At 49.9% G+C, this 27,005-nt stretch overlaps 10 protein-coding genes across 10 annotated transcripts; 4 read left to right on the forward strand and 6 right to left on the reverse strand.

Annotated features, from left to right (window-relative positions):
- Nucleotides 1–138: 138 nt before the first annotated feature.
- BDV38DRAFT_241039 (chromosome segregation protein SMC) lies at nt 139–4,572 on the reverse strand. The gene is made up of 5 exons (XM_032053980.1): nt 4,230–4,572; nt 3,991–4,150; nt 2,730–3,940; nt 770–2,667; nt 139–714 (listed from the first exon to the last, which is right to left on the reverse strand). Exons 1-5 carry the CDS (start codon nt 4,265–4,267, stop codon nt 422–424), a joined length of 3,600 nt encoding a protein of 1,199 aa, XP_031916191.1. The 5' UTR covers nt 4,268–4,572; the 3' UTR covers nt 139–421.
- BDV38DRAFT_36798 (serine/threonine-protein kinase RIO1) lies at nt 4,453–6,368 on the forward strand. Its single transcript, XM_032063238.1, has one exon. The coding sequence runs from the start codon at nt 4,638–4,640 to the stop codon at nt 6,336–6,338; it is 1,701 nt and encodes a 566-aa protein (XP_031916192.1). The 5' UTR covers nt 4,453–4,637; the 3' UTR covers nt 6,339–6,368.
- Nucleotides 6,369–6,614: 246 nt separating this feature from the next.
- BDV38DRAFT_36783 (autophagy-related protein 17) lies at nt 6,615–8,966 on the reverse strand. Its single transcript, XM_032063236.1, has one exon. It carries the CDS (start codon nt 8,544–8,546, stop codon nt 6,891–6,893), a length of 1,656 nt encoding a protein of 551 aa, XP_031916193.1. The 5' UTR covers nt 8,547–8,966; the 3' UTR covers nt 6,615–6,890.
- Nucleotides 8,967–9,887: 921 nt separating this feature from the next.
- BDV38DRAFT_36785 (F-box/WD repeat-containing protein) lies at nt 9,888–12,219 on the forward strand. Its single transcript, XM_032063237.1, has 2 exons — nt 9,888–10,405; nt 10,456–12,219. Exons 1-2 carry the CDS (start codon nt 9,968–9,970, stop codon nt 12,136–12,138), a joined length of 2,121 nt encoding a protein of 706 aa, XP_031916194.1. The 5' UTR covers nt 9,888–9,967; the 3' UTR covers nt 12,139–12,219.
- Nucleotides 12,220–12,604: 385 nt separating this feature from the next.
- On the reverse strand, nt 12,605–12,998 carry BDV38DRAFT_280596 (uncharacterized protein; the record flags this gene model as incomplete). The annotated part of the gene is made up of 2 exons (XM_032059346.1): nt 12,605–12,625; nt 12,681–12,998. 2 exons carry the CDS (start codon nt 12,996–12,998, stop codon nt 12,605–12,607), a joined length of 339 nt encoding a protein of 112 aa, XP_031916195.1.
- Nucleotides 12,999–14,473: 1,475 nt separating this feature from the next.
- On the reverse strand, nt 14,474–15,688 carry BDV38DRAFT_280597 (D-alanine--D-alanine ligase family protein; the record flags this gene model as incomplete). The annotated part of the gene is made up of 3 exons (XM_032059347.1): nt 14,474–14,629; nt 14,680–15,237; nt 15,320–15,688. The coding sequence occupies 3 exons, from the start codon at nt 15,686–15,688 to the stop codon at nt 14,474–14,476; spliced, it is 1,083 nt and encodes a 360-aa protein (XP_031916196.1).
- An 854-nt stretch (nt 15,689–16,542) lies between these two features.
- On the reverse strand, nt 16,543–18,896 carry BDV38DRAFT_241054 (cytochrome P450). The gene is made up of 7 exons (XM_032053981.1): nt 18,470–18,896; nt 18,272–18,404; nt 17,987–18,178; nt 17,774–17,925; nt 17,476–17,720; nt 17,155–17,423; nt 16,543–17,095 (listed from the first exon to the last, which is right to left on the reverse strand). Exons 1-7 carry the CDS (start codon nt 18,657–18,659, stop codon nt 16,699–16,701), a joined length of 1,578 nt encoding a protein of 525 aa, XP_031916197.1. The 5' UTR covers nt 18,660–18,896; the 3' UTR covers nt 16,543–16,698.
- Nucleotides 18,897–19,675: 779 nt separating this feature from the next.
- On the forward strand, nt 19,676–22,101 carry erg4A (c-24(28) sterol reductase). Its single transcript, XM_032053982.1, has 6 exons — nt 19,676–19,760; nt 19,861–20,706; nt 20,761–21,092; nt 21,146–21,363; nt 21,417–21,943; nt 21,993–22,101. Exons 1-5 carry the CDS (start codon nt 19,732–19,734, stop codon nt 21,426–21,428), a joined length of 1,437 nt encoding a protein of 478 aa, XP_031916198.1. The 5' UTR covers nt 19,676–19,731; the 3' UTR covers nt 21,429–21,943; nt 21,993–22,101.
- BDV38DRAFT_290852 (transcription factor domain-containing protein) lies at nt 21,418–23,855 on the reverse strand (the record flags this gene model as incomplete). Its single annotated transcript, XM_032061585.1, has 8 exons — nt 21,418–21,944; nt 21,994–22,229; nt 22,279–22,713; nt 22,759–23,054; nt 23,103–23,494; nt 23,549–23,682; nt 23,738–23,761; nt 23,817–23,855. The coding sequence occupies 8 exons, from the start codon at nt 23,853–23,855 to the stop codon at nt 21,515–21,517; spliced, it is 1,986 nt and encodes a 661-aa protein (XP_031916199.1). The 3' UTR covers nt 21,418–21,514.
- Nucleotides 23,856–24,166: 311 nt separating this feature from the next.
- Nucleotides 24,167–27,000, forward strand: aguA (alpha-glucuronidase; the record flags this gene model as incomplete). The annotated part of the gene is made up of 1 exon (XM_032061586.1): nt 24,167–27,000. Exon 1 carries the CDS (start codon nt 24,481–24,483, stop codon nt 26,998–27,000), a length of 2,520 nt encoding a protein of 839 aa, XP_031916200.1. The 5' UTR covers nt 24,167–24,480.
- Nucleotides 27,001–27,005: the final 5 nt, after the last annotated feature.

Genomic DNA, 27,005 nt, shown 5'->3' on the forward strand with positions numbered 1-27,005 from the left:
GTTTTCCCGAATCTACAAAAATGCGACGATAAAAATGAAATACATGATACAAGAATAAGAAAGGGGCCTAGTGGATACCCAACTGAAATTACATATGGTACATGATTACTAGGGGTTTGACACCCAAGGAGTTGGTGAGCCAAAAAAAATCCACCGAAGGCGCTGCGAAATACATCAAGCCATCAGGACGTTAACAATTGACTATTGGGAATCCTAAAGCAAGAGCCAGACGATTCAAATAAAAATACAGAGAAAGGGGATAAGCAAACCTTCCATATAACAAAGGAAGCGATATAATTAGAAGAAAAAGCGATAAATAGAAAATTGCCCGTCATAATACGCCTGCTACCCTGTTGATCCTGATAACGGAGTAGTAAAGACACGTGAAACCATTATGGAGGACTCTCTCCACCTACTCCTCTTATGACTTCTGCTCTTCAACGAACTTCAATGCCTCCTCTTTCGACACAACGTCGATCGTACTAGCCTTTTGCCGGAAGCTGACACCGTAACACTTCTCGGCCACGTGCAGCATCTCGGGCCGGAAAGTAGTACAAATGAACTGACCATTCGTGGAGTCCGAGATCGATTGGAGCATTTGAGCAACCGCGGTACGGTACTGCGCGTCGAGGTTGGCATCGATTTCATCGAAGAGATAGAACGGGGCCGGGTCACAAGCTTGGATAGCGAAGACCAACGCAAGGGCGCAAAGACCTATCACGGGAATTAGTACATGTGGCGCTGTCAAACGAGTGATGGAAAAACCTACTCTTTTGTCCACCACTCAGCTGTTGGATACGCTGTTGCTCATCATGTTTACTATTGAAACTGACACTGATTCCAACACCGACGTAGTTCTCCACGCTATTCCGGGCTTCTTCGTCCTCGGAATCAAGTTCGTCTGCCTGCTGCATGGCCCGGTCGGTCTTGCGTTGGATAATCAAACGACCACGACCGGCAGGTACAAGCTTTTCGAATACATTATGGAACTCGCGGGAAACTTGCTTGAAGGTTCGTTCAATGGCTTCGTCCTTTCTCTGATCGAGTACGTTGATGAGGTCATCGATTGATTTCTGGGAGGCATCAAGCTCTTCTCTTCGGCTAGTGAGGGTCTCACGCTGCTTCGTGAAGCTGTTGTACTGCTCGAACGCCTTCTTGTTGACATGAGAGTATTTCTTGAGGCCCTCGTTAACTTTATGGAGCTTCTTGACGACGGCATTGGAGTCCATGCTCTTGTACTTGGTGAAAGCTTCATCGGGAAGGACACCCAAGTCACGAATGTTTGCTGCACATTCGGCGGCCTGCTTGGTTAGGGCAGCCTTCTTCTGCATGCTCTTCTCCATCCGTCGTTGGTGCTTCTCAATGGACTTGGCCAGCTCGTCCAGCTCGCGCCGGGTCTCTGCGTTTCTTTGCCCAAGCTCAGCCATGCGAGCATTGGCTTGTTCAATGGACTCATCCACTTGTTGGAGACGTTGACCGAGTTTTTCAAGCGCCTTGTTGAGACGCTTCATTTCGCGCTGGGTCTCCTTCAGGTTACCCTGACTGCCATCATCAGCCATATCGATATCCTGGCCTACCAGCTGATCAAGACGAGGGTTGAGATTCTCTCGGAGCTCAACTTCCAGGACAGACTTCCGAGCCTCTAGTTCACTGCGTTGGCTGGAAAGCTCTTGATACTGCCGTCGGAGGTCTTGAGCGGTAGTACTGAGACTCTCCAGGCGCGCTTCTTCTTCATTGGTCAGTGCCTTCTGGAACGGCGACTTCAGTTCCGCCTCGAAGGCATTCACCTGATCTGTCACAGCAGCCAAGTTGGTTTCGATATTGCGCAGAGCCCTTCGCTTAGCCTCAAGGTTGTCATTTTTCTTTTGAATAAGGTCACGCTTGCCCCGCAGCTCCTGCCGCAGTGGGCCACTGCTATTCTGTACCTGGTGCCTTTGCTGCTCTAGCTTTTGCAACTCGCCCACAGCTCTTGTGATGAGCTGGTCCAGATGTTCAAGTTCCTTTCGAATTTCATTACCCCGGCTCTTCTTGCTTTCGACTTCATCTCTCCACTTGGCCAGATTTTTGACGGCATCGAGACGGGATTGGCGCGAATCATGGAAACCACCAGTAAGGGCACCCCTCTTATCTGAACGGTCACCCTCGGGGGTGATAGCGTTCACACCGTGGCTTCGGGCATACTGCGCGGCAACCTGTAAATTCGGACAGATGATGGTTTTACCGAATACATGAACAAATGCTTTCTCGTATGCCCGATCGTACTGGAGCTTCTCAATCATTGGTATCGTGTCGCTAGCTCTGGGCATGTTGGTAGGCCTTGACCTTAGCCTGTTCAGGGGCATGAACGTGACTCTTCCTGCCTTTTCTTGCTGCAGGATCTCTAGCACCTTGGTGGCAGTCTCGTCCGAGTCGACCACATAGTGGAACAGACTCTGACCCGCCGTAACCTCGACGGCTGTTCGGTACCGGTCGTTGACATCAAAGAGTTCTGCAAGTGTGCCATAAACCCCTTCAAGGTTGTATTGGCGTTTGATTCTGCGAACGGCCGCAATGCCACGGCTAGTGTTGTGATCCATCATCTGAGATAGAGAGCGATTTGCGCGGTCTACTTCATTTGTAGCGTTCACGAGAATCGAATCCAACTTTGCTTCCTCTCTCCACAATTCCCTGAAGAATTATTAGCGGACTGCCAAGGTGGGGAAGAAAAGAAGAAAAAGGAAAAAACTCACTTTCGCTGGTCCATAAGGCGATCTCTCTCATCCTTCGCCGCTTGGACTTGTTGCTCCACAGACTGAATAGTGTCCCCTCGACCATCAATCTGCTTCCGCAAAAGTTCTGTTTCCGGTTCTAGGAGAGCAATCTCGTTTTCGAGCTCTTTGATGTCCTCCTGTGTCTGTGCCATCACCCCTTGCACAGTGGATATGGACGTGTAGTTGTCCTTGATCGCGGCCTGCAGCCACTTATCTCGTTCGGACTTGTTCCTAAAGCGGGAATTCCGACTCTGTTTGGCATACAATCTCTGACGGGAAGTCTCTGCCTCGGTTAGCTGTGCCTTGACGGCATCCTCCTGGTCTTTTGCGGAATTGAAACTCGGAATGAGTTGCTGGAGTTCCGTCTCGCGCTCTTGTATAGCAGCCTGAACAGACTTTAATTCTTCATCATGGCGGGACTTCTGGGCTTGAGCAGTTGCTTGATTATCGCTAAGTGATTTAGCCTGCAGCTCAACCTGCGCAAGTGACTTGGAAGCTTCACGGCGTTCGTCTTCTAACTGCACCTTGTCTACCTTGAGGAACTCGATTTGTTGCTTGCACTCGGCGATTTCGGCATCGATCTGGGCCATTTCCTTCTCGCCTTGAATGAAACGGTCACGGTTCAGGTCGGTGTCCTCAACACCAGTCTGCCTTTGCTCTTCAAGATTGTCAAGGTAACTGGCGATCTCTTGTTGTTCGCGGGAGTAAATAGTGTACTCTAAACACCGCCTCTCTTTGTCTTTCTCTTGAAAGTTCCTCAGCTCGTCCTTCTCCTCCTCCAGCTCTGAGAGACGCTCGTTGATGAAATCCAGGAGTTCATCAATCTTGGTTCGCTTATTGTTTGTTTCGTGCATGATCTTAAGAGACTCTGCACGACGCGCTTCGTAGACCTGTGTTCCGGCCACTTCCTTCAGCAAGTTTAGTCGCTCTGAGTCTTTCATATTGGTCAAGGCCGTTACTCGACCCTGGGGGACAATATAGTAGGGGTTCGATCGCGAGAAACCAGCTGACTCGAGCAGATTCATGACATCGTTCTTGGTGGCGTTCTTACGATCCAGCGTATATTCATCTTTCTTCATGCCAATAGTACGACGGAGCACGACTTCGGGTTTACCAGTAGGGAACCGATCATCGGAGTTGTCAAAGATAATCTCGACGTATGCCGACATTACAGCGGAACCCGAACCTTCCTGTTCAGCATAAGCATATCGTAATCGGACGGAGTCTTCAGGGTACGCACGTGGAGGAGAGCCTGTCGCTCCTCTCGGCCCATGTGAGTGTAGGCATCGCCGAGAACGAATCGAATGGCTGCGAAGAAGTTACTCTTGCCAGAGCCATTGCGACCAACGATGACATTATGTTTTGGAGAAAATGGCTCAATGACCGTTTGATCCTTGTAGCTGTTACGCGGAGATAATGGACGGTTAGTCTAGATGCCCGAAGAGCCTCCGTAGTCACTCCAGTTATCGCGCGACTTACCTCTTAAAGCCCTGGATAATGATTTGCTTGACGTACATGTTGACAAGGCGCGCGCGACACGGGAAGTTATGGCAGGCACAACAACCAGATCATCACGCAATGGACGGTGAAAATCAGGAGCCGATGCCCTGACGGCGAGTAGCAAGGGCGGACTACAGTGGGTGTAGGAGTCCGGGGCGCTGGAGCACAGAGTTGACAGTTGCTTGATTCCTTGCGACGGCACGCGTGGCCGATCGCTTTGCCTTCTTTTCCCTACACGCGTGCGACCCGCGGGGTTCTGCCGGGCGGTGAGCGCACAAGGTCCACACTTAATCGAATATATCAGGGACTTTTTTTTTTTCTTTGCCGATTTTAACGCCCACGATCGAGTCGATTTGCCACCTTTCTTCTCGGAATTCGAAGCTCGTCATGGCGTCGACGGATGCAAGTGCCCAGGCTCCTGGTCTGGCTGATGGTTTATCACCTTCGCATACCTACATCCCGAATCAAGGATATATCAATGAAGATGGCACTACCCCCACTATAGCGGGGCAGGATCCTGCGCTGCAGGAGGGCGAGGACGAGGAGGATGAGGAATATTACGATGATATCTTCGAAGAAGATGACCTCGAGGCAGAGAACATTGCCTCATCGAATCCCGCCGACCTCACGAAGGCTTATAACCGCCAGCGCAAAACGAACGAACTCGCCGCCGACCCGAATGCTCCCAAGTGGACTTACCCGAAGACCAATACGCAAAAGCCTAGCATCAACACCCGTGCATCAGTTGACGACCAAATCAAGTCATTGACTCGCCATGCCACGAAGCTTAAGCTTGATGATGTGCAGTCCGGATTGGCGGCTCGTGGTGACCGCGGGAATGACCGAGCCGATAGAGCAACTTCGGAGCAGGTGCTGGATCCTCGTACACGAATGCTTCTGCTGCAGATGATCAACCGCAACATCGTTTCCGAGATTCACGGATGCCTTTCAACGGGTAAAGAAGCCAACGTCTACTACTCTATGTTGTTCCCGGAGGAGGAGGATGCCAGCCCCGTCCACCGGGCCATCAAAGTCTACAAAACCAGCATTCTGGTCTTCAAGGACAGAGATAAGTACGTCACTGGAGAGTTCAGATTCAGACAAGGTTACAGTAAGAGCAACAACCGGGCGATGGTGAAACTATGGGCCGAGAAGGAAATGCGCAACCTCCGAAGAATTTATGCGTCCGGAATTCCTTGCCCTGAGCCAGTCTACCTGCGACTGCATGTTCTCGTCATGGCATTCCTCGGTAACTCAAAGGGAATCGCATCGCCTCGTCTGAAGGACGTAGAATTTGATATCCCCAACCCTGAGACCCGCTGGCGTGAGCTCTACATTGATCTACTTGGCTACATGCGCGTCATGTACCAGACATGTCGTCTGGTTCACGCAGATCTGAGTGAGTACAACATGCTTTACCACAAGAAAAAGCTCCACATCATCGACGTCAGTCAGAGTGTCGAGCATGATCATCCTCGGAGTTTGGAATTCCTGCGTATGGATATCAAGAACATCAGCGACTTTTTCCGTCGTAAATCCGTCGACGTCTTGCCTGAGCGGATGGTTTTCGAGTATATTATCTCAGCCGAAGGCCCGGCCACTGTGGACCAAAGCGAAGAAATGCAAGAAGCCATTGAAAAGCTTTTTGTGGCCCGAGCCGAGATACCAGACGAGGAACTAGACACTGCCGTCTTCCGTCAACAGTATATCCCCCAGACTCTAGAGCAGGTCTATGATATCGAGCGTGATGCCGAGAAAGTCCATGCGGGCGAAGGTGAAGACCTCGTGTACCGGGACCTTCTCGCTAGTGGTAAACCCACTGCGCAACCCGACGACGCGGAGAGTGATGCCGGCTCCGATGTGAGCGGCGGAGTCTCCGTAGAAGGTTCTGGGTCGGACGAAGAGGACGACGAAGAAAAGGACCCCTTCGACAAGGGGGTTCCGCGCGGAAAGCGCTTCGTGGACAAAGACACAAAGCGCGATCACAAGCAGAAGGTGAAGGAAGAGAAACGTGAAAAACGTGCGAACAAGATGCCAAAGCACATGAAGAAACGTCTTGTGTCTACTTCTTCACGAAAGAAGAAATAAACGCATTTTCGCTTCGTTACTTCTATCTGGGTTCAACAAAAGTTTCAGCATTATTACGGGCTTAGGACGGGGTTTTATTGCGCACGATCTCATGAGATTTATGACCGAATTTTTTGATGGATAGAGATAATGGTTCGACGCATATATAGGAGCCATCATACGAGCATATAGATTTGCAAAGAGAATAAAAAAAAGAATTAAAGCGTTCCATGATCATATCAGAGCTCTCTTTGAACCTCATATCGACCACCCAATCATCACATAGCCGTACCAATCGGCGCTTACATCGCGAGCGTGGAGTATGCGTCCGTGGTGGCTATGGAGTGAAGGGGTTGGCGTATTTATCAGATCAGGACTAAGCCTGCTTTCGGAATTCATCATTTAGATCATGTAGAGGCATTGGAACACCCCCTCAGAACATTAACGGTGCCTTCGAGCCCAAGATGTTTGGTGAGACGCATAACTTTGTCTGGGCTATTTGAAAAAGTGGCATCTCAAACCTAAGGCTGTAACAAGGAATTGGTAGCTATCTAAGCATGGCGCAACTGGTGATTAGGGAAGATGTCGCATTCGGGCATTGAATCGAGCGATAGCATCCTCAACAAGAGCCTTTGGGAGTTCCGGAATGACTTCGCCGTGTTCCTCACCATCCCCGGAGGAAACAGCCCGGACTTCTTCTTTGGGCTCCACTGCTGGGGCTTCTTGGTCAGGGGGCTCCGCAGCTATGCCTTTCAGGTTACCCCCTGATATACGACGAAACTCAATCCGCATTGGCTCTCGGCCAATTCCAGGCCAGATATCCGACGGGAGGTAGTCCCCTTGTTCTACGCGGAATGTTTCGCGGGCATTCACGTCTTCCTCATACAACTGATCAAGTTTTTGTTTGGCGTCGCGGAGAACTTTCTCCACGCGGTGCCGCACTTGCCGTCGGCGCGCAACCTCGAGGATAAGCCCGTCGTACGCCTCCAGGAAGCCGTCATATAGTGTATTGAGGTCCGACAGATCGGCCAAGCCACTCTGTATTTGCTCATACTCCTCGTGCCAGACACGAGTGAAGCTGTGCGCCTGGGCTATATATCCCGATAACCGGGTAGAGGCGAGTGTTGACAGGTGTTTGAAGACATTTGTAGTCGCTTGGTATACAGACAGGACACTATCCCGCTGGGCTAACACATTTTCCAACACCGTCTCCATCTCGCCGATCCGGTCTTGAATCTCCATTACCACATCCTCCGCCTCAGCCGCATCCTTGATTAGCACGCTTACCATTTCTTGATATTCCGAGTCACTTAGTGGGTCAAGAGGGGCATCCAAGTTGGCATTGATGCCTTCCTCGATATTGGGACCAACGCGGCCGTTGACATGCACCGTAGCGGGCACGTCACCAGTAATGGATCGGGCAGCTGCTCCCCCACCCTCGGTGTGCTTGACCGCTGTCACACAGAGGTCAAAGTGGCGGACTAACGACTCAAGAAGGTTAGCCATTTCTTGGGCATGCATCTCAAGAGAATGCAGCATGGATGGAATTGACGAGAGAGACGGCAAGCTAGCGTTGGACGTCGATTGCGATGACGAAGAGGCGGACATTCGGGACGACGCGAGCTGAGTTGCTGCCCGGTAATTGCCGAGTGCTTCTTTGATAGATTGCAACTCATCGTCAAAAGCGCGATTAGACGATTCTAGGTCCGCCTGAGCGGCATTGGTCCGATCAATAGAGCCTTTGAGGGTAGTATGTAGCTCTTCTACCCCACGCTCGTCCACAAAGTCATGTAAGCTTTTGGATTCTTCACCTTCTGGGCGGAATGACGCGTGGACAATAGTTTCTCGCAACAAATCCAACGTCTTTCTCAGTCTCGCGTCCGCAACATCAAGGCTCTTTAGCACGGCAGCGAACTCTGACCGGCCGCGCAGGGAGACCTCCTGAACCTCGGTACGGACATTATACAGAAGGCGTAGCTGATTATTCAGCCCCCGGCGAAGGAAGCCCGTTCGCGCCGAGACTACAACACTCTCTTCCAATGCGGAGCGAGCGGCCGTGACGATCTCATTAGCACGCCAGACATGATTGATAGATGACAAGGAGCGTTTGGCCGCAACCAAATGCGAGATGAGTGTCTCTAGTTGAGGCATTGAGTTCTGCTGTCCCGGGGAGGGATTCGGATCAGGAGAAGCATTATTGGATATCGCGGATGACTCCGAGTCTGACATGGTCGAGGACGTTCCAGATCAATCCGTTAAGCAAACAAAAAGCAGGCCAACAATTGGAAAATGCCGCAAGTGATTTGCATGAGATAATTCACCGATGAGCTTGAGCGTCCAATGAATGGTTTGCACAACACTGCGAGCGGCCGAGCGACCGATCCGGAGTAGACGAATACAGAGGAACAGGGAATCTGGCGTGAGAAGTGCGTAGATTTAGGCCATCATCACTCCATTGGAGAGGCCAAGCAACGTTTATCCCTTCCTAAAGAACCAGTGGTTTCGACTATCAATTTCACGACTAACAGGGACTAGTGTAGTTTGAATTCTAGCGGTCAGACGTCCAACTCGAAATTGAGTCTCAGAAAGCCTTCGTTATGGGAGGACTCTCTAATCTTGCCGCGTTCTGAAGCCGAGAGATGATGTGATGTTTCAAGGACACCACGTTTGTAGTAATCTCGCCACGAAACGAGGGGAGTAAAAATGAGGTGATGAGGCTGTTTCCGGTACGAACTTAAACGATCATCACAAGAGGCAAAACATTGATCATTAAAAAAAAAAAATTAGCAAATAGGCAGATCTGGGTGAGCAACGGTTGGTCAGAAGCACGACGGCCCAATGGTGGAACTGAGTGTCCTCAGTAGTATGAGTCGGAGTACGTCGTTGCTGGCACCCAACCCACTGGGGAATTTAGCGCCAAGCAATGGATCCAAGAATAGCGCAATACAGAGTCAGAGTACTAGCTTCTGAAAATTCTGGGGGATCCGCAATAAGGGCCGACAATGGCGACGAATTGTGCAACACAGAAGCAGTTCGTCGTCTCCTTTGGCGGGTCGAGATGTTGTGCTGATGCGACTAAGACTGTCTATGGCGCAATCGACATCACGTGAGGACTACCGCAAGGGGACTAGCGCAGCACGATACGCTGGTTTGCGCTTGCGTGATCGAAGCAGGGCCAACAAGGTAGTTGATGTACAAGTACAATGCATCGTCTTCTTTCTCCCCCCTGGTATCTTTTCTCTCGGGCGCATCCTTCTGCACGTGTTTCAAATTTGGCTGGACCATTGGATACAGGAAGAAGACGACCCGACTCCTCTCTTCCATCCTCTCTCTCTCTCTCTCTGTGTGTGTGTGTGTGTCGCTTTCGCTTTCTCGATCCCTCTCCCCGCCTATCAACGACTAAATCTCCTTATCTTGCGACCCATCAAACTCCCGACGGTCGCCACTGTCACTCCCCTATCCGCGCACGACCAGGTACCACAGTATTGACTTTAAACTTCAACAAACCTTGACGAAGGTGGTCGCTGGCGTCGTAATATTCGGCGTCTTGTCGATTTTTCTCAAGGATCCGTTCTGCTGTTCATTACCTTCTCGGGACGACTACTACCACGGTAGCGCGCGGGCGGTAGGAACCTCGTTCCAGTCACACGATGCAGTCCGACGACCGATCAGTGCGTGAAGGTAGCGACTCTTCGCAGACTTTCTTGATGAAAATGGCCCAGCCGACGCGAGAACTTACGCATCCCTCGCACGAACAACTACAACTACAGCAACAACAACATTCTTTCCAGTCCATCTTTGGCGGCGCATCGGACACCGCTGAGGAGATTGAAACCGAGACCGATTCTAACCATCGAAAGCCCCACAGTTTCGGTGCCGCTGCGACGACTACCGCCAAGCTTGCAAACGAGAATGTTGCACCATTTCTCGTCAAACACATCCCCGAACAATACGGTCCCTTGGGGTCACGAAGAACCGACAAGCTGGAGGATTTGAGCAGCCCGAATTCGAAATTTTGCTATCGCCACCGGCCAGACCTTAAATGCAGACGACAGGCAGACGAGCCGTCCATGGATAAACTACAGAGGGTAGGGCTTCCTAGGGCTTTGTCATGTTTCTCTTAGCTAATGGGTTATAGGAATTGGAAACCCTGCCTCCCAGCGACCAACAGGGCATTGCCCATGTATGGTCTCTGTTTTCGGCCGCTCCGGCCAAGCACCGCAAATTGATTCTCCAGGGGATCATGTCTCAGTGTTGTTTCCCGCAACTTTCGTTCGTGTCCGCTACCGTTCGAGACCTCATCCGAATCGACTTCCTGACCGCTCTCCCACCGGAGATCTCGTTCAAAATTCTGTGCTACCTTGACACCACCTCGTTGTGCAAAGCCGCCCAGGTGTCCAGCCGCTGGCGGGCACTGGCTGATGATGATGTGGTTTGGCATCGGATGTGTGAACAGCACATCCACCGCAAATGCAAGAAATGTGGCTGGGGACTTCCTCTTCTGGAACGGAAACGTCTGCGAGAGTCCAAGCGCGAAATCGAATTGCGCGCTACGAACTGGGACGTCAGCGGACCCGCGCAGAACGCAGGAGGTGCCGAATGCAGTGCATCACATGCGGAGGATGTGAATACGCAGAAACGGAAGGCGGATTTGAGCGATGAGGAGACGGCAATCGTGAAGCGGCAATGTTCCTCGCTGGATGCTCGATCGGAGTCAGATGATGACTACTATACGACTCGGTATCGGCCGTGGAAGGAGGTCTACAAGGACCGGTTCAAAGTTGGCACCAATTGGAAATACGGACGATGCTCCACCAAGGTGTTTAAAGGCCACACCAACGGAGTGATGTGCTTGCAATTCGAGGACAACATTCTGGCGACCGGTTCATACGATGCGACCATTAAGATTTGGGATACCGAAACCGGGGAAGAGCTGCGTACCCTACGCGGACACCAATCCGGCATTCGCTGTCTCCAATTTGACGACACCAAATTGATCAGTGGCAGTATGGACCGCAGTCTGAAGGTGTGGAATTGGCGTACAGGCGAGTGCATTTCCACCTACACGGGTCACCGTGGTGGGGTGATCGGACTGCACTTTGACGCAACGATTCTTGCATCAGCCTCCGTTGATAAGACGGTCAAGATCTGGAATTTCGAGGACAAGTCAACATTTCTCCTCCGCGGACACACCGATTGGGTCAACGCTGTCCGAGTGGACACGACTTCTCGGACGGTGTTCTCGGCGTCGGATGATTGCACTGTTCGCCTTTGGGACTTGGATACAAAGGCCTGTCTCCGGACCTTCCATGGCCATGTCGGCCAAGTCCAGCAGGTGGTTCCTTTGCCCCGGGAGTTCGAGTTTGAAGAACACGACGCCGAATGTGATAACGATAACATGAGTACCGCCTCTGGCGATACGGAATCAACCTCCCTTCAGGCAACGCTCGGACTAGAGTCAAACGCCACTGAGACGTCTGTCTTTGGTCCATCCTTCGACAATGGCCGTCCAGCCCCACCGCGCTACATCGTGACGAGCGCCTTAGATTCCACCATCCGACTCTGGGAGACCACGACCGGTCGCTGCTTGCGTACCTTCTTCGGTCACCTCGAGGGCGTTTGGGCACTCGGTGCCGATACTCTCCGGATCGTGTCCGGTGCGGAAGACCGGATGGTCAAGATCTGGGATCCCAGAACCGGCAAATGCGAGCGCACCTTCACCGGTCATTCTGGTCCCGTGACCTGCATCGGTCTCGGCGACAGTCGGTTTGCGACCGGCAGTGAGGATTGCGAAGTGCGCATGTACAGTTTCCGCAGTTAAATCCTCTTCTTTTCTTTTTCTTCTTCTCGTGGCCCGTCTCCTGTGGAGACATGACGCGCCTATGTTTTAATGTTGTGCTTTGGATACAAATACCCTTCAAGTTGGCGCTAGGGTCAGGGATCATTTCGTGATATCATTACATCGGGCTCTGTTTAGCATTGGATGGTGTCTGGCGTTGTTTGCCTGGGTGACAGGTTGTTCAGAAAATGGTTACAAAAAGCTATGGCCATCAAGATAGCAATAATCTTACATGGATTCATTCTGTTACATTTACACTCCTCCGTACTCGATGCTTCTATTTTCAAGAGCCACACTGGCCTGTGTTTGGCAATCAGTGGCAGCTTCAAGGGACCAGTATTATTCTGCTATTGCTCGGAAGATAAACCACTTGAAGCTCTTTCCTTGACCCATCCTCCTCTCCCCATTGTCAAGTTGTCCATTTTCTGTTCCAAATCCGGGGCACAGGCTATGCAGCGAGGTTCATGACCTGCATAATATTAGCAACCACCGTGGTGTTTTCGTATTATTAAACGGGTACTCACTAAACTGGTGCATTTGCTCTCGATGGGCTGAAAGTCACCACATTGACACATGCCCTCATGTAACAGGGGTTGCACACAATCTACCACTGCTTTGTATTTGTCTTCCATGCACTGATCCTTCAATGCCTTTGCTTTTCCCAGGTCCAGACACCCTTTACTATCCGTGACCTGGGCTTTCTCCATCAAGCACTTTGGCGGACATGGAGCGCTCAAGCAAGACATTGCGGTTTGCACGTTGAAAGGACATCCGCCATTCTGAGACTCTGCCACGGCCACGGCCACCAATCCGGCGAGAATAGACACGTCTCCGAATCTCATTGTGGTCTTGATTGATTTCTAGGGGGGCGGGAAATGGACGAGGCTTTGAGGTGAAATTCAAAATCAGTTTTCTGGGGTGAATGTAATATAGATAGTAGGGATGAGTATGCGTAGATAAGGACAAGAGAAGAGGATGCTCAAGCTTTCTCCTTTTATATTACTTTCCCCCTGGGTGGATCAAATTATTGAGCTTGATTGGGTATGTTATCCGAATGGAAGAAAGACTGGTCATCTGGGTATGTGATATATCTTGTGAGGTATTCCTACCTGCATGGGTTTATTGGGTGTTTTAGTTTCAATACGAGTTTTCGTCCAACTCTGTTGATTTGATCCTCGTTGGCATTTCTTAAGGATAGAATGCCTGTCTACCCTGTCTTCCAGCTACGATTCGGCCTCACCGCACTTCAATATCCGAAATCAAGACAAGTCATCCCTTGCATTTAGGGGACACATACTAATCTATACTCTAATAGTGCATGATCTGCCCCCTTGGCCTGTCAATCATGTACCCGTTTTTGATCGGTGACGTTTTAGGAGGAGTTATAAGAAGAATATGTGCTGAAGAAGTAGTGGAGTATACTTCTGGGGAGTCAACAGAGACACATTATTTCTTTCTCTTGTTCTTCTTCTGGCTGGTCTTTCTTCTTTCTTTCTTTCCCCCCCCTTTTTTTTTTTTTTTTTTTTTTTTTTTTTTTTTTTTTTTCTTTTTTTTTTTTTTTTTTTTTTTTTTTTTTTTTATTTTTTTTTTTTTTTTTTTTTTTTTTTTTTTTTTTTTTTTGCATCATAGACCCCTGATAATAGTTGATAATAGTCTAAAACTAGTGAAGTAAGTTAGTTATCTCTTATAACTATCCGGAATATCATCTCTGTTTATGGTCCCTCTACATATTACTACTACTTCCCCCAACCCTAACAGGCAAGACTATGCATAATAAGGAATAATAATGCAGAACTCCCAACCCAAGAAACACACCCTTTAAACTCACCCCAAGAAAGCCAGCCATCATGAAACACCGGAAAATGAATACAACGACCACGCCAACAACGACGAAGAATAGCCAATTCCCGACTCCTACCCCAAAAGAAAACCCCAATGTTCCCGAAACTGGAAGTGGACGACATACGCACTATCAATGGTAGTATTTTGGATCCCTTGTGTCAGGCATGCTGGGGACTTGGTTAAAGAGAGAGGTGCCTGTCTTCGTCTCTCATAACACACGAAAGCTTTTCGACTACGACCAAATGTTCTCTGGACGCGTAATTCCTCTTAAGCACTAATCAATGTAGATCTAGAGTCTATCTAATACACGATTACGAATGAATACCTTGGAAACCTCGCTATTTATATTGCCCGAGCGGAACTCCTGAACAACGCCAACGCCTTAGAAATATTAATCATAGCTCCCTTTCTACTCTGGGCCCCGTATTTATTATTAATGGCTCTCTTTTAAAAGTATTGTCGATATAACAAGAGATCAATTCTTTAAACCATTTGGCACCGTCGTCGGTTTTTGCCTTAGTAGAGCGTTGTCGACAATCTCCGCGATGATGTCCTGGTATTCCATTCCGTTGTTTTTCGCGATCCAAGTGAACAAAGAGTGATCAGGCCGCAGTCCAAAAATTGGATTCACCTATCGCGGGTTAGGGAGTATTCTTTTGTATCTCCAAAGAAGAGACATACCTCGATGACATATGGCACGGCGCCATCTAGGCGGATATCGACCCGGCCTCCATCTCTACAACCTAGTGCTTGGTATGTAGAGAATCCGATCTCAGCCACCACCTTGACCAGTGGATCGGCCAGGTCCGCATGGACATGACCCATGTCATGCCCAACACCCCTGCCCTCCTTGGAGAAGCTGGTGGCGAAGTCAACGGAGAGGTCATCACTCTTTCGTCCCTCCGGATTGTACCATGTCACCTCGGAGACACCCAGCACTCGGGCTCGACCACCGGTCCCAAGGATGGCTACTGTGAATTCGCGGCCGTCTAAGAATTTCTCGAGGAGGATTTCCTGATCTTTGAATTCGGCGCGGAGGTCCTCCACAACATCTTGGAGATCTTCCTTTCGGAGGATCTTGTTCGATGGTGAGATGCCGTTCGAGGTGGATGCGGCGATTGGCTTTGCAAAGAGAGGATACGGTATCTGGTCTGCCAGGGCGGCGTAGTCGACGAGTTCGCCGGACCTGGGGACGATGGCAAACGGACTAGTTGGGATCCGATAGTGTTCTAACACCATCTATATAATAGAAATAAACCAATCAGTATCGGATACTCTAAGGGTTGGTATCTCATGAAGAATACATCCGAGTACAACTCACCTTGGTTTTTCCCTTATCGATCCCCGTTGCGAGCGTCGCCGCATCGGAAAAGGTAAAAGGGATCTGATAGGCTTCTAATAGGGCGGGAACCTGCGACTCACGAGCGGAGCCGAATACCCCTTCGCTGTAGTTGAACACAAGATCCCATTGCTTATGATGCTCTGCTGCGAGATGTTTGACGAGAGTCTTGATCCCGGGAACATGGACCACACGGTGGCCGAGACTTTCGAGGGCTGATGCTACGCCGTTGATGGTCACATCGTCCGCTAGATCGGCGCATTCACTCTTGGAAAATCCTATGGATTCATAGTAGTCCTTTGGATCGTAGACAAAGGCGATTTTGAGGCCGGTGCGTCTAGTGTCTCGCATGATATACTTTTGTGTGTGATGGTGATGGTAGAGGGAGGTCGAAATGTAGAGAGAATAGTACGGGGAGTCAATGGATTAAGATGAACTAGATATTACGGTAGGAACCAGAGGGATGCGTATTCACTTCACGGCGAATGATATGGGACCAGGTCTGGACGGGAGACTGGAGCGGTAGGTATGTATATAGGATATCTTGTGAATGAGAGGTCTCATCCACTCTGGATACCCTTGACTGATACTGATAGTCTCCTCGCGAGGGATTATTCGGGTATTTTCCACATTCCCAACAAGGAAGGAAGCCATCGACGTCATGTTCCATTCATTCATCTTCAAATTGACCCTGTTGCGTCATGATCGACCGATCGGCCAGTGAAACGAGCAACTGAGACCGTATTTAGATATCAAGATTGCATCAGAATGTTAATTGTCGTGCAAGGCAAATGGAGAGGCCCCCCTAGACGCTGTCTCGCCGTCGTTTGCCCCCTGTGGACACGGTCCTACCATGGATGCGAATGCGTAACGTGCGAATAGATTCGGAGGATCCAAGAACGTCGCCTCAGGGAGGGAGCTTATCTTAAAACTTTGTCATTGCCGATCGTAGAAGCCACACTGTGTAGAGCAATATTGATTCCTCAGCTTGCGAGGTAAATCGTTCACCAGTCGAGATGGACCCAGAACTATGCAAGCTGATACTATCAATAGGTGATAAGGGAGATGATGTTTTCTAGCCTATTCTGGGGTTAGCGTGTCACTAACCCCGAAGTGGTATGGCTTCCTCGTTTAGCACGAGATACGACATACCGACATCATCCAACATGGACAGAGGTCAAATCATTGCCTGTGCTTCACTGGGAGTCAACAACATACATGTTGCACTCACGACATGGCTAAAAGATATATAATTAAAGTGAAAACTACCTAAGTGATTATCGCCTGCAATACATTCCGCAACGACCTCCTCTAGAAATACCAGACAGCCTGGAAGACTACATTGAAAGCAGGTATATAGTCTATACTCTGACTGATTCAAGTACTGCCGAGTCACCTCGTGAAATAGAATCTTCAACCTCAATGGAACGGATGAGGGCTTCGTGTTCCGTGCTTCGCGACTGGATGCTAACCTCGAAGGGCGATAGGTGACCGACGATTCCCTCCTGATAATCTATAATGGGGTCGATCTCCCTGCCGTCTTTCATGGCCTTTCGGATCTGAAAGACTGCGAGTGATCGTGCGATCGTGAGAAAGCTATTGAAGTCCACCAGCGGACGACCGGGGCAAATCCGGCGACCAAACCCGAAGACCAACGTGTGCGGATCCCGTTCTGGTGTGTGTCCGTCTGATGCCAAGAAGCGCTCGGGCCTGAATGACATGGGATCAGAATATACGTCGGGATCGTGCGCAAATGCCCTGTCACGAAGCATGTGATTAGAATCGGCGGCATCGTAGCTAAGGGAAGGCAAGCCCACCAAATGTTGGGGACTATCGAGGCCCCTTTGGGGATCAGGTAGCCCTCGTAGATGTCATCTTCTGTGGTTGCGTGCATAATGCCGATTTGAACCACCGGGTTCCAGCGTAGAACCTCGTTGATAAGCGCATTCACGTAGGGTAATTTCCCTCGATCGTCAGGCGTAGGTAGCCTTGCTCCTACAACTCGGTCGATTTCCTCCTGGGCCCTGTGCTGTGCGGCAGGGAAGAGCGCCATTGCCAGAAAGAAGGAGGTGATGGTAGATGCTGTCTAGAGCTTCAATCAATACGACACCGTGGTGGCGCTTGCTAGCTGCACTCACCGTATCATAACCGGCTTGGTAGACTGAAGCTGCCGAGCATTTGATCTTCAACTCCTCCTCGGGGCTAAGTAGCGAGCCTTTCTGCTCAATCAGCCTTGAAACGAATGAAGGTTCATGGGTGCCCTCCTTTATCTGATGTCGAGCAAAGGCGAACGGCCAATTGGCCAATGCGTCAAATCCCCGTCGATACTCCTGGGCTTCTTTTTTGAACCTAGCCCCCGGAAACCAACTCGGCAGGTATTTCACTGACAAGGCTTGTGAGCCGCCACCAAGCATACGCCGAGGAAGGTTGACTTACGGGCGGGAATACTGTCCACCAGATAACCGGTTGGCTGATTTATCCTGCCAAATGCAAATGCTGTCTTGCTCACGAGATCAACAAGCGGATCGTGATCATGAAACTCGACGGTATAACCGTACGCGACCTTCAGTATGACTCCCCCGATTCCTCTGCGGATCGTATTAGCTGGTACTTAGTAGACGCCGTGCAACAGGACTGCGTTGCCCTCACGTTTTAACATGATCGATCAGCTTATCCGGTTCCTGCAGTACCCGTAGCAGAAAGCGTCGGATCACCATATCAACCTGCGGGTAAAACGATGATAACGCGTTTTCCGAGCGCAGCTGTGAAAGTATACATTTTCGTTGTGCACGAACAGTAGCGTGATCATTTTGCACGGTGACAAAGATGTCCGATCCAGAACTAGGGAAACAGGTCAAAAAGCATTAGCAAGACAATTAAATGCCCCCTGGGTAGTTGGTATACAGTTTAAGGAATAAAGAAAGAGGCAGCTACAGCTCATGCGCCATCACCATTCTTGGTCGAGATGAGTATCGCGCCGATCGTTTTTCCAGCAGTTCCGTTGCTACATTGGCGTCGTTTAAAATAATATGAGTATGCCCTGCCGTCGTAACCGAACTAATGGGACCTATTGGCGATTCACGATGAGGATCCCAACGCAGAACAAGAGATGGCCGGGAGTACTGTCCATACCATACAAATCCTTATGCTTCAGCCAATGTTCCCAATCTTTCCCCCCGCGTGGAAGATCACTACCAACGTTGCCGATAATGGGCAGACCTTTGGGGCCCGGAGGGAGAGGGGCTCGTGGTGCCTTTGACTTCCACAGGACATACAGCCCCAGGAGACCCCCGAGAACAATCAACATGCTTAAACTGTACATCGTGATGACGGAAATTTGAGCTTATAGTACTGAGGGTGACGTTGCCATTGGGGAACTCGCCCTGGTGATTTCCAGAGAAGATGAGTCCAACACCATGGAGAGAAGTGCAGTAAGCGCCAATATCTTGGATGCATGAATAGCAAGCTTTCGGGCAATGTGACCCGATGACGAGTCTCATACCTTGCGTCGGCTAACATCATAGTAATATATATTGATAGGAGATTGCGTTACACTGCAGAGTTGACTGCATTAGCCCGCGTGTCAGCGGTAGATTGACTTGTATTCATTGGTTGTCCACTGACTCACTGAGGCTAGAACGTGCCCATCCAACCAGCTTTTCATTAATAGGTTTTGCTCTATAGGCATGACCGAGTCTGGCTAGCCCAGTTGGTTATAGAACTAGAATAACCTTGATCTGACAGAATTCTGTTCTAAGGTGGGGTAGTCGGCCATCCTGCCATGTGGTTTGTTTATATCAAAAGACTACTAGTTAATCGTACGCTGGCATATGAAGGTGATAAGGTGTTTCAAAGGATACGTTTGTAAAATATTGTCTAGGTAATAATATTAGGTGAAATATGGTCTGTCCGATATATCGCGTTTCTGAACGAGGAGATCTTAATTTTAACGTTAAAAGTACACGGTGCTGTGGATCAATACCCTTTCACTAGTTAATTCAGTGTCCACGTTTTAATCTGAGCTACTCGGGACAGCGTTGTAAATTCGGTAATGTCCTCATATCGGGTTGCGGTACAACAATGCTTATGGCATACCCTTCCTAATCCGTAGGGTTTCCCTTTTTTTTTTTTTTTTTTTTTTGGATGCAGAGAGACAATATACTAGGACAATTTCCAAGTGGGCAAACAACTACGGGTGGGGCCCGAGGCCGCCGCGGAGACCGCGGAGAGCACGGAAACCGAATAACACACGTTTTTCGCTGGGTGGCAATAGTAAAGAAAGGGGTTCCAGGGCTCATTTAAATAGTGAAGGCAGGAATAATGAATCTATATTGTGAGGGTTAATCCAAAGCGTCGCTTTGTGTCTGATAGCTTTGCGTGCGAAAGTAAGGAAGATGTCGGTGTCTAGTTCGGCCAGTAAGAAGTGAGTGCCCGGCAAGTTATATATATTTTGTTTCAGAGATGAACTGAACATCGCACAATGAATGTTCAAGAGGACTCAATGCACTAACTGATTTGTATAGCCACCCAGCAGATATGCCCCGAAACCGTCGTGTAAATGGGTCAGCCAATGGCTCCGACAAACCAGTATCGAAGCCTGCGTCTCTGCCAGAAACCCATATGGAGTTCGGTGGTCCTGCTGGAGTGACGGCGTTGGTGTTGGGATTTCCACTACTGATGTACTACATGTACCTTGGTGCGACGCTCTACGATGGCCATCCTCCAACACCACAGAATGGCGAGACCATCAGTGAGTTCCTGTACCATCTTTTCGACCTTGCGTACACCCACGCGTTCCCTCATCGGCGAGCATGGGCCATCTACTGGACCTTCCTGATCCTACAAGGAATCGGGTACATTTATCTGCCAGGAGTATACGGCAAAGGAAAGTGTTTGCCTCATCTGAACGGGAAGCAGCTCGACTACTATTGTTCGGCGGTATCATCCTGGTATATAACCATTGCTGGCTCGTTGGCTCTGCACTTTACCGGGGTCTTTCGTCTTGATACGTTGATCAACGAATTCGGCCCGATTATGTCGGTGGCTATCTGTTCAGGGTTCCTGGTCTCCATAATCGCCTATGTGTCGGCATTGGCCAGAGGAGCGCAACATCGCATGACTGGCTCACACATGTATGACTTCTTCATGGGTGCCGAACTGAACCCTCGGCTGTTCAAATGGCTCGACATGAAGATGTTTTTCGAAGTTCGAATCCCCTGGTATATCCTGTTCCTCCTGTCACTGGCCACAGCACTGAAGCAGTGGGAAGAATTGGGTTATGTTTCGGGCGAAGTGTGTTTCGTGCTGATGGCACACTTCCTGTACGCCAACGCGTGCGCCAAGGGCGAGGAATTGATTATCACCAGTTGGTAAGTCCGGCGTCCATCATCTCGCTGAAAGCAGTTGCAACTAACCGCTTATAGGGATATGTATTACGAGAAATGGGGATTTATGCTCATTTTCTGGAACCTCGCGGGTGTGCCAATGAGCTACTGCCACTGCACCCTGTACCTCGCGTCTCACGACCCATCAACCTATCGTTGGAATCGAGTTGCGCTGGCTGCACTGTTCGCGATGTATCTCTTTGCTTACTGGGTTTGGGACACATGCAATAGCCAGAAGAATATGTTCAGAGCCCAGGAACGCGGGTTCTGGGTTGACCGGAAGACATTCCCTCAACTTCCCTGGAAATACATCGAAAACCCGGACAAGATTCCTACTGTAACGGGTGACTCCATTCTGTGCAGTGGATGGTGTAAGTTCCCACTCGATACGAATGGCCTCTGCTCATGCTGACGGAACAAATAGATGGTATGGCACGCAAAGTGCACTATACTTGCGATTGGTTTTTCGCCTTTTCTTGGGGGTTGATTACAGGATTCAACTCCCCATTTCCATGGTTCTACTCGGTGTTTTTCACGACGATGATTATTCACCGCGTCATTCGGGACATCCAGCGATGCCGGGAGAGATACGGCGAGGCGTGGGCGGAATACGAACGCCGGGTTCCATACCTGTTCATTCCGGTAAGTCATCACGCATTGCGCTGAACCTCACTGAAACTAATCGAATGTTATAGTATGTAATCTAAGATTCAATTCCAGTCCGTGATGGAGTGGGGGCATCTGTTTTGGTGTGTAAGATAGCGATGGATATTGGACCTTAAGTGCAACGTTGTTAGCCTAAAGTGTCGCTCATGTAATTAGAATTCAATATATCCATCACCGATCGGTTCGCCCCGATGAAGTCGTTCAGAAACATGGAGATATCTTCCTGACTCATTGTAGAGTCGAATGTGTCTTCCGGCCACGGCACGTTTGGTAGAGAAATGTTGGCCGGGCCATCTATCGTAGTGGGAATGACAAGTGAGCCATCCTGGTGTTGTTCCAGACCCATCAGAGTCTGCTGAGATTCCACAAGAACTTGCGCCGCTCTGGCAAACGCCTCACAGATTGTATAAAGATGTCTCGATCCGCGAGACAGCCCCTTGATGAGGTCTAGAGACTTGACCGTCTCCTGGAGAAGAGTGAGGTCGGCGTTGCTGGCAGTGGTAATCGCATGTGTGAAGACAATCACAAATGGCGCAAATGATGGGTAGAGTAGGATCCTGTATGCGTGTCAGCGGCTTTCGGACCTACAAAGTCCAACGTGCTAACCAATGAACGTATTCAATTTGCTTATGGGTTTGGCGACCGCGGAAATAGGTGAAGCATTTAAGGTGGCTATGCAAAGCTAGTGTGGCGGCTTCATAGCATCGGGATGAGATCGCCATGGCATTGCGTGGACGTGTTTCGGCTCGATAGATAACCGTCAGCACCGAGTAGGTGATGAAGTCAGCACATGCAGCCATACCATGGAGTGAGTCCGCATAGAGGCCTGCACTAACATCAATCTGGGAAGGAGTCAGCTTCTGGTTCATTGGGTTTTACTAAAAGGCCTACCGCGAGCAATTTGTCTCGAACCGCAATCAGGTCCAGAGAAAGCTTCTCAATGGCGCTTAACCTCTTCTCGTCGCTGGCCCTGGAAGCGGAAATGGAGTAAAGTTCATCATAGACCCTTCCTTGGATTGTCGCGAACTCGGCTGTGACGAGGGTCATTAGGTCCCATGAGCGATATTGGTTATGATCTGAAGGGGCAAAGAGGTCTGCGTCTATATCATGATCTTGGAAGTGGGAGGTAAACCCCAAATTCAGGGATATGTTCTTATCAATAGTGTAAAGCAACCAAAAGACATGCCGCTTCGTCTCGGCGAGGGTAGACGGGTCACCTTTGGTGGTGGAATTCCGATGTAAACCAATAGTCTGGCACATGTTGAAGGCAAGAGATAGATATGTCCAACAGCGCTGGATATCGAATTCTTCCTGGGCTTTGATTATCTGCTGGTGTCAGCGGAAGCTCGGCGTTGTACTGACATCCCTTACCCCAATCAAGAGTGCTTGTATCTTTTCAAGTGTGGGATCCACCATGAGCTCATGGCTGTTTAGCCCCAGATAGAAGCGATGTTCGCAAATCTTTGCACTTGAGGACAGGTCATATCGCGCGAGGTCTGGATGTCCTTCATGGAGATAATCACGGATGATATAATAGAGAAGGCCATACAAAAGAGTCAACGAACCCGCAGGGACCGGGTTTATTGGGAAGTAGATGGATTGGCAGAGGGATTCGACTTGGAGAAAGTCTCTCCAAGAATGGCTGACGAGAAAAAATGGAGGTTTTGCTATTTTAATCAGCCGATGATTGGAGGGCGGGAAAAGATCACCCATACCTTTAACAGCCCTGACCACCGCGACAACCAAATCTACTGGAAGTAGTAGCTTGGGGTCTTGCATTGATGACGGTAGACCCGTCTCTGTCGGGTGACCATTGTTGGACGAATCTTCGTCCGCGAGGCTGTTCTTCAAGGACGACAGGACGGCGGACACATGGTCATTCAGCCCACTATTGTGGGATGTAGAGATAGCTGACAGTGCTGCATCCTTAGCAAGCAGTGTCTCGTGGTGGAAGGACGACTGCCCTTCGAACGGTAGTGTGGCATGAGCAGATGATTCTGGAACGGAAACCGAACCAGCTGTACCGGGAGCCGAAGACTGTGTGATTTGCGCAAGTGTTTGATTGATAACGGCGAGTTGTTCTTGAAGAGCCTCGAACCTTTGTTCACTATTGCCATAGTCAACTCAAGCGCATGCAAGGACGCCTTCAATACTGCCTTACTATTGGCTCGACTCATTCCGCCGAGGCTCTGGGACGCTGCTACTGCTACTACTGGTAGTAGAGATACCGGCCACCCTGCAAGGTATCCCCAATGCACCACAGCTGGAACATGGAGTGGCTTTGTCACACTTGATCTGCTGTTTGTTAGATGCGTGTTGAATGGCCTGAAATAGCTGCTATTCAACATACCTTTCGGGCTCTGCAGTTGTCACACTAGTAATAATTGTTAATCCGTGGCCTTTGGCACGCAATTGGGAGGGAAATGTACCGCACGAGCGCGAAAGGAATTCCTAGCTACAGTGGCCATTCTATCCGCGATTGGCATTTGGACATACTAGTGCTATTGCCTGGGGACGTGCAAACCATTGGAGGTGAAGGAAGAAACAGACCGAAAGGGAAACAATGGGTCACATGATCTCCCGTCAGCATCCCGAATATCCTGTTTGGTATTAGCGCGTCCCGTGTCTGTACACAGTATGGAACCCTCTTTGGGACAGCATCAGTTCTTCCTAATCAGTACTGTTTTTTCTTCCACCGGGCATACTCTAAATTTTATTTTTCCACTTAGGCATTTCAGCGACATTGGGTTGGAGGCCGGGATAACCAGTCCGAATGTCGGCGAAATTCTATTCCGACCACTCATGCATCACCGAAGACCGCCCAACTTTCCGGCTAAAACCATGTCTGATTTATGGCGATTTCCCCGCAATGACGTTTCCCCGTCTGCTTGCCAAGTTACTTTAGGGTGGAGGTAGGGGTGCATTATGGTGGTCTGTCAATGACCCCCACATTTACCCCGGATTAATATAGCCTGAATTCATGGGTATTGTTAGCGTGGGGATCAGTACCGGGAATTGAAGAAGATGCAGATCTCGGTATTTAAATCACCTTGATTGCTCTATGGGAAGAGCAAACCCTAGAATACTAACATCATGCGTTGGTCATTGTTGACCGTACTACTGTGTCTCGTAGCAATTACGATAGCAGAGAACGGCTTCGATGGATGGCTACGATATGCTCCTGTGCACTGCGACAAACGCTGCCAGCGGGCATTACCGTCGAGCATTGTTACGTTGAATGGCACCGACTCAGGCCCCATAGGTACTGCTAGTCAGGAGCTGCAAACTGGATTGGAGAACATTGTTGGCAAGCAATTGTCTATCAAGCGTTCCAGCTGTGGCTCGCGATCGTCGATTCTGGTCGCTACCCTCGAACAATACCGCCAAGCCTGCAATGAAAGCTCCGAAGTCCCTGTCCTTGGCATTGATGGCTTTTGGCTGCGGGCTTATGGCGATACTGTTCAGATCCTGGGAGAAAATGAAAGGGGTGCGCTGTACGGAGCTTTTGAGTATCTCTCACTCCTGGCGCAGGGCAACTTCTCTCACGTCGATTATTCCACCAGTGCGCATGCACCGGTCCGATGGGTGAACCAGTGGGATAATATGGATGGGAGCATCGAGCGTGGGTATGCTGGGCCATCCATATTCTTCGAAGATGGCCACATTGTTGAGGATCTATCCCGTGTCAAACAGTATGCTCGCCTTCTAGCGTCCATCCGAATCAATGGTATTGTAGTGAACAATGTCAATGCCAATGCAACGCTCTTGACATCCCAGAACATGGATGGCCTAGCTCGCATTGCAAATGTTTTCCGGCCATATGGCATCCAGATCGGCATCTCTCTCAACTTTGCTTCTCCAGATACCTTAGGTGGGCTAGGGACTTACGACCCACTTGATCCATCCGTCATTTCCTGGTGGGCCAACATCACCGACAGCCTGTATGATCGGGTGCCAGACATGGCAGGATATCTGGTGAAAGCCAGCTCTGAAGGACAGCCTGGCCCTGATACATACAATCGCACACTAGCTGAGGGAGCCAACGTTTTTGCCAAAGCCCTACAGCCGCACGGCGGGATCCTTATGTTTCGCACTTTTGTATACGACCATCATATTAACGAATCGATCTGGACAAATGACAGGGCAAATGCACAAGTGGACTTTTTCAAGGAGCTAGATGGCCAGTTTGAGGAGAACGTGATCCTGCAGATAAAATATGGACCCATTGATTTCCAAGTCCGTGAGCCGGTGTCTCCTCTGTTCGCCAATCTCTACCAAACCAACGTCGCGATCGAACTACAAGTCACCCAAGAATATCTCGGCCAACAGGATCACCTAGTCTATCTATCTCCACTATGGAAAGAGCTTTTAGATTTTGACCTCCGCGTCGACCATCAACCGTCAGTTGTTCGCGACATAGTGTCGGGGCAACGGTTCGATCGCCAACTAGGCGGATGGGCAGCGGTGGTTAACGTTGGCACGAACACAACATGGTTAGGGAGCCATCTTGCAATGTCTAATTTGTATGCTTATGGCCGCCTGGCGTGGAGTCCTACGGACGATTCGCAAGGCATCCTGCAGGACTGGATTCGCCTTACCTTTGGACGTGATCAAACTGTGTTGGATACTCTCACTGACATGTCGATGGCTTCGTGGCCCGCCTATGAAAATTACACAGGAAACTTGGGCATTCAGACGTTGACCGATATTCTCTACACGCACTACGGGCCCAACCCCGCGTCGCAGGATAATAATGGTTGGGGACAATGGACCCGCGCGGATCACGACACGATTGGCATGGATCGCACCGTGAAAAATGGCACAGGGAATGCCGGCCAATATCCAGCCGAAATTGCACAGGTGTATGAGGACCTTGACAGCACGCCGGATGATCTGCTGCTGTGGTTCCACCACGTTCCGTATACGCACCGTCTCCACTCTGGGAAAACCGTCATCCAACACTTTTATGACGCACACTACGACGGTGCAGTGACCGCCCATCGCTTCCTATCCCAGTGGGAATCTCTCAAAGGTCGTATCGACCAGCAACGCTACAATGACGTACTGTCTCGCTTAATCTACCAGGCTGGGCATTCTCTTGTATGGCGGGATGCCATCAACAACTTTTACTGGAACATGTCGGGAATTTCAGATGAAAAGGAACGAGTGGGTCATCATCCATGGCGCGTGGAGGCTGAGTCTATGACCTTGGATGGCTACGAGCCGTACACAGTGAGTCCTTTCGAGACAGCGTCTAATTATAAAGCGGTTGTTACAACCTCAAATTCCACCACCGGCACAGCCCAGACACGACTCGAATTCCCCTCGGGGACCTATGACCTCGGTGTCAACTACTATGACATGTATGGTGGGAAATCTGAATGGACAGTCTATATTAATGACCGCCTCGTGGGACGATGGGAGGGAAACAGCGAGAATACTCTGGGGCATACGCCTTCCATCTATATTGACGGCCATTCCGCTACCCGGATCACGTTTCGGGACGTGGAAATTGAGAACGGTGACCAGTTGAAGATTATCGGAGTGCCCGACGGCATTGAGCCTGCTCCTTTGGACTATGTGGTGCTACTTCCACCAGATGTTGTAGACTAATTTAA

This window comes from Aspergillus pseudotamarii (genome assembly GCF_009193445.1).
Source record: "Aspergillus pseudotamarii strain CBS 117625 unplaced genomic scaffold BDV38scaffold_13, whole genome shotgun sequence".
Classification (NCBI taxonomy): domain Eukaryota; kingdom Fungi; phylum Ascomycota; class Eurotiomycetes; order Eurotiales; family Aspergillaceae; genus Aspergillus; species Aspergillus pseudotamarii.

Bases quoted from the DNA above. Each gene is read 5' to 3' on its own strand.
- BDV38DRAFT_241039 (XM_032053980.1), bottom strand. From the start codon at position 4,267: ATGTACGTCAAGCAAATCATTATCCAGGGCTTTAAGAG. The intron at 3,941-3,990 runs GTGCGTACCCTG...TATGCTGAACAG, and splicing joins AGCGACAGGCTCTCCTCCAC to GAAGGTTCGGGTTCCGCTGT. The intron at 2,668-2,729 runs GTGAGTTTTTTC...ATAATTCTTCAG, and splicing joins CGCCTTATGGACCAGCGAAA to GGAATTGTGGAGAGAGGAAG.
- BDV38DRAFT_36798 (XM_032063238.1), top strand. From the start codon at position 4,638: ATGGCGTCGACGGATGCAAGTGCCCAGGCTCCTGGTCTGGCTGATGGT.
- BDV38DRAFT_36783 (XM_032063236.1), bottom strand. From the start codon at position 8,546: ATGTCAGACTCGGAGTCATCCGCGATATCCAATAATGCTTCTCCTGAT.
- BDV38DRAFT_36785 (XM_032063237.1), top strand. From the start codon at position 9,968: ATGCAGTCCGACGACCGATCAGTGCGTGAAGGTAGCGACTCTTCGCAG. The intron at 10,406-10,455 runs GTAGGGCTTCCT...AATGGGTTATAG, and splicing joins CCATGGATAAACTACAGAGG to GAATTGGAAACCCTGCCTCC.
- BDV38DRAFT_241054 (XM_032053981.1), bottom strand. From the start codon at position 18,659: ATGTACAGTTTAAGCATGTTGATTGTTCTCGGGGGTCTCCTGGGGCTG. The intron at 17,424-17,475 runs GTGAGTGCAGCT...TTGAAGCTCTAG, and splicing joins ACCAAGCCGGTTATGATACG to ACAGCATCTACCATCACCTC. The intron at 17,096-17,154 runs GTGGGCTTGCCT...GCTTCGTGACAG, and splicing joins TCGATAGTCCCCAACATTTG to GGCATTTGCGCACGATCCCG.
- erg4A (XM_032053982.1), top strand. From the start codon at position 19,732: ATGTCGGTGTCTAGTTCGGCCAGTAAGAA. The intron at 19,761-19,860 runs GTGAGTGCCCGG...TGATTTGTATAG, and splicing joins TCTAGTTCGGCCAGTAAGAA to CCACCCAGCAGATATGCCCC. The intron at 20,707-20,760 runs GTAAGTCCGGCG...AACCGCTTATAG, and splicing joins GAATTGATTATCACCAGTTG to GGATATGTATTACGAGAAAT.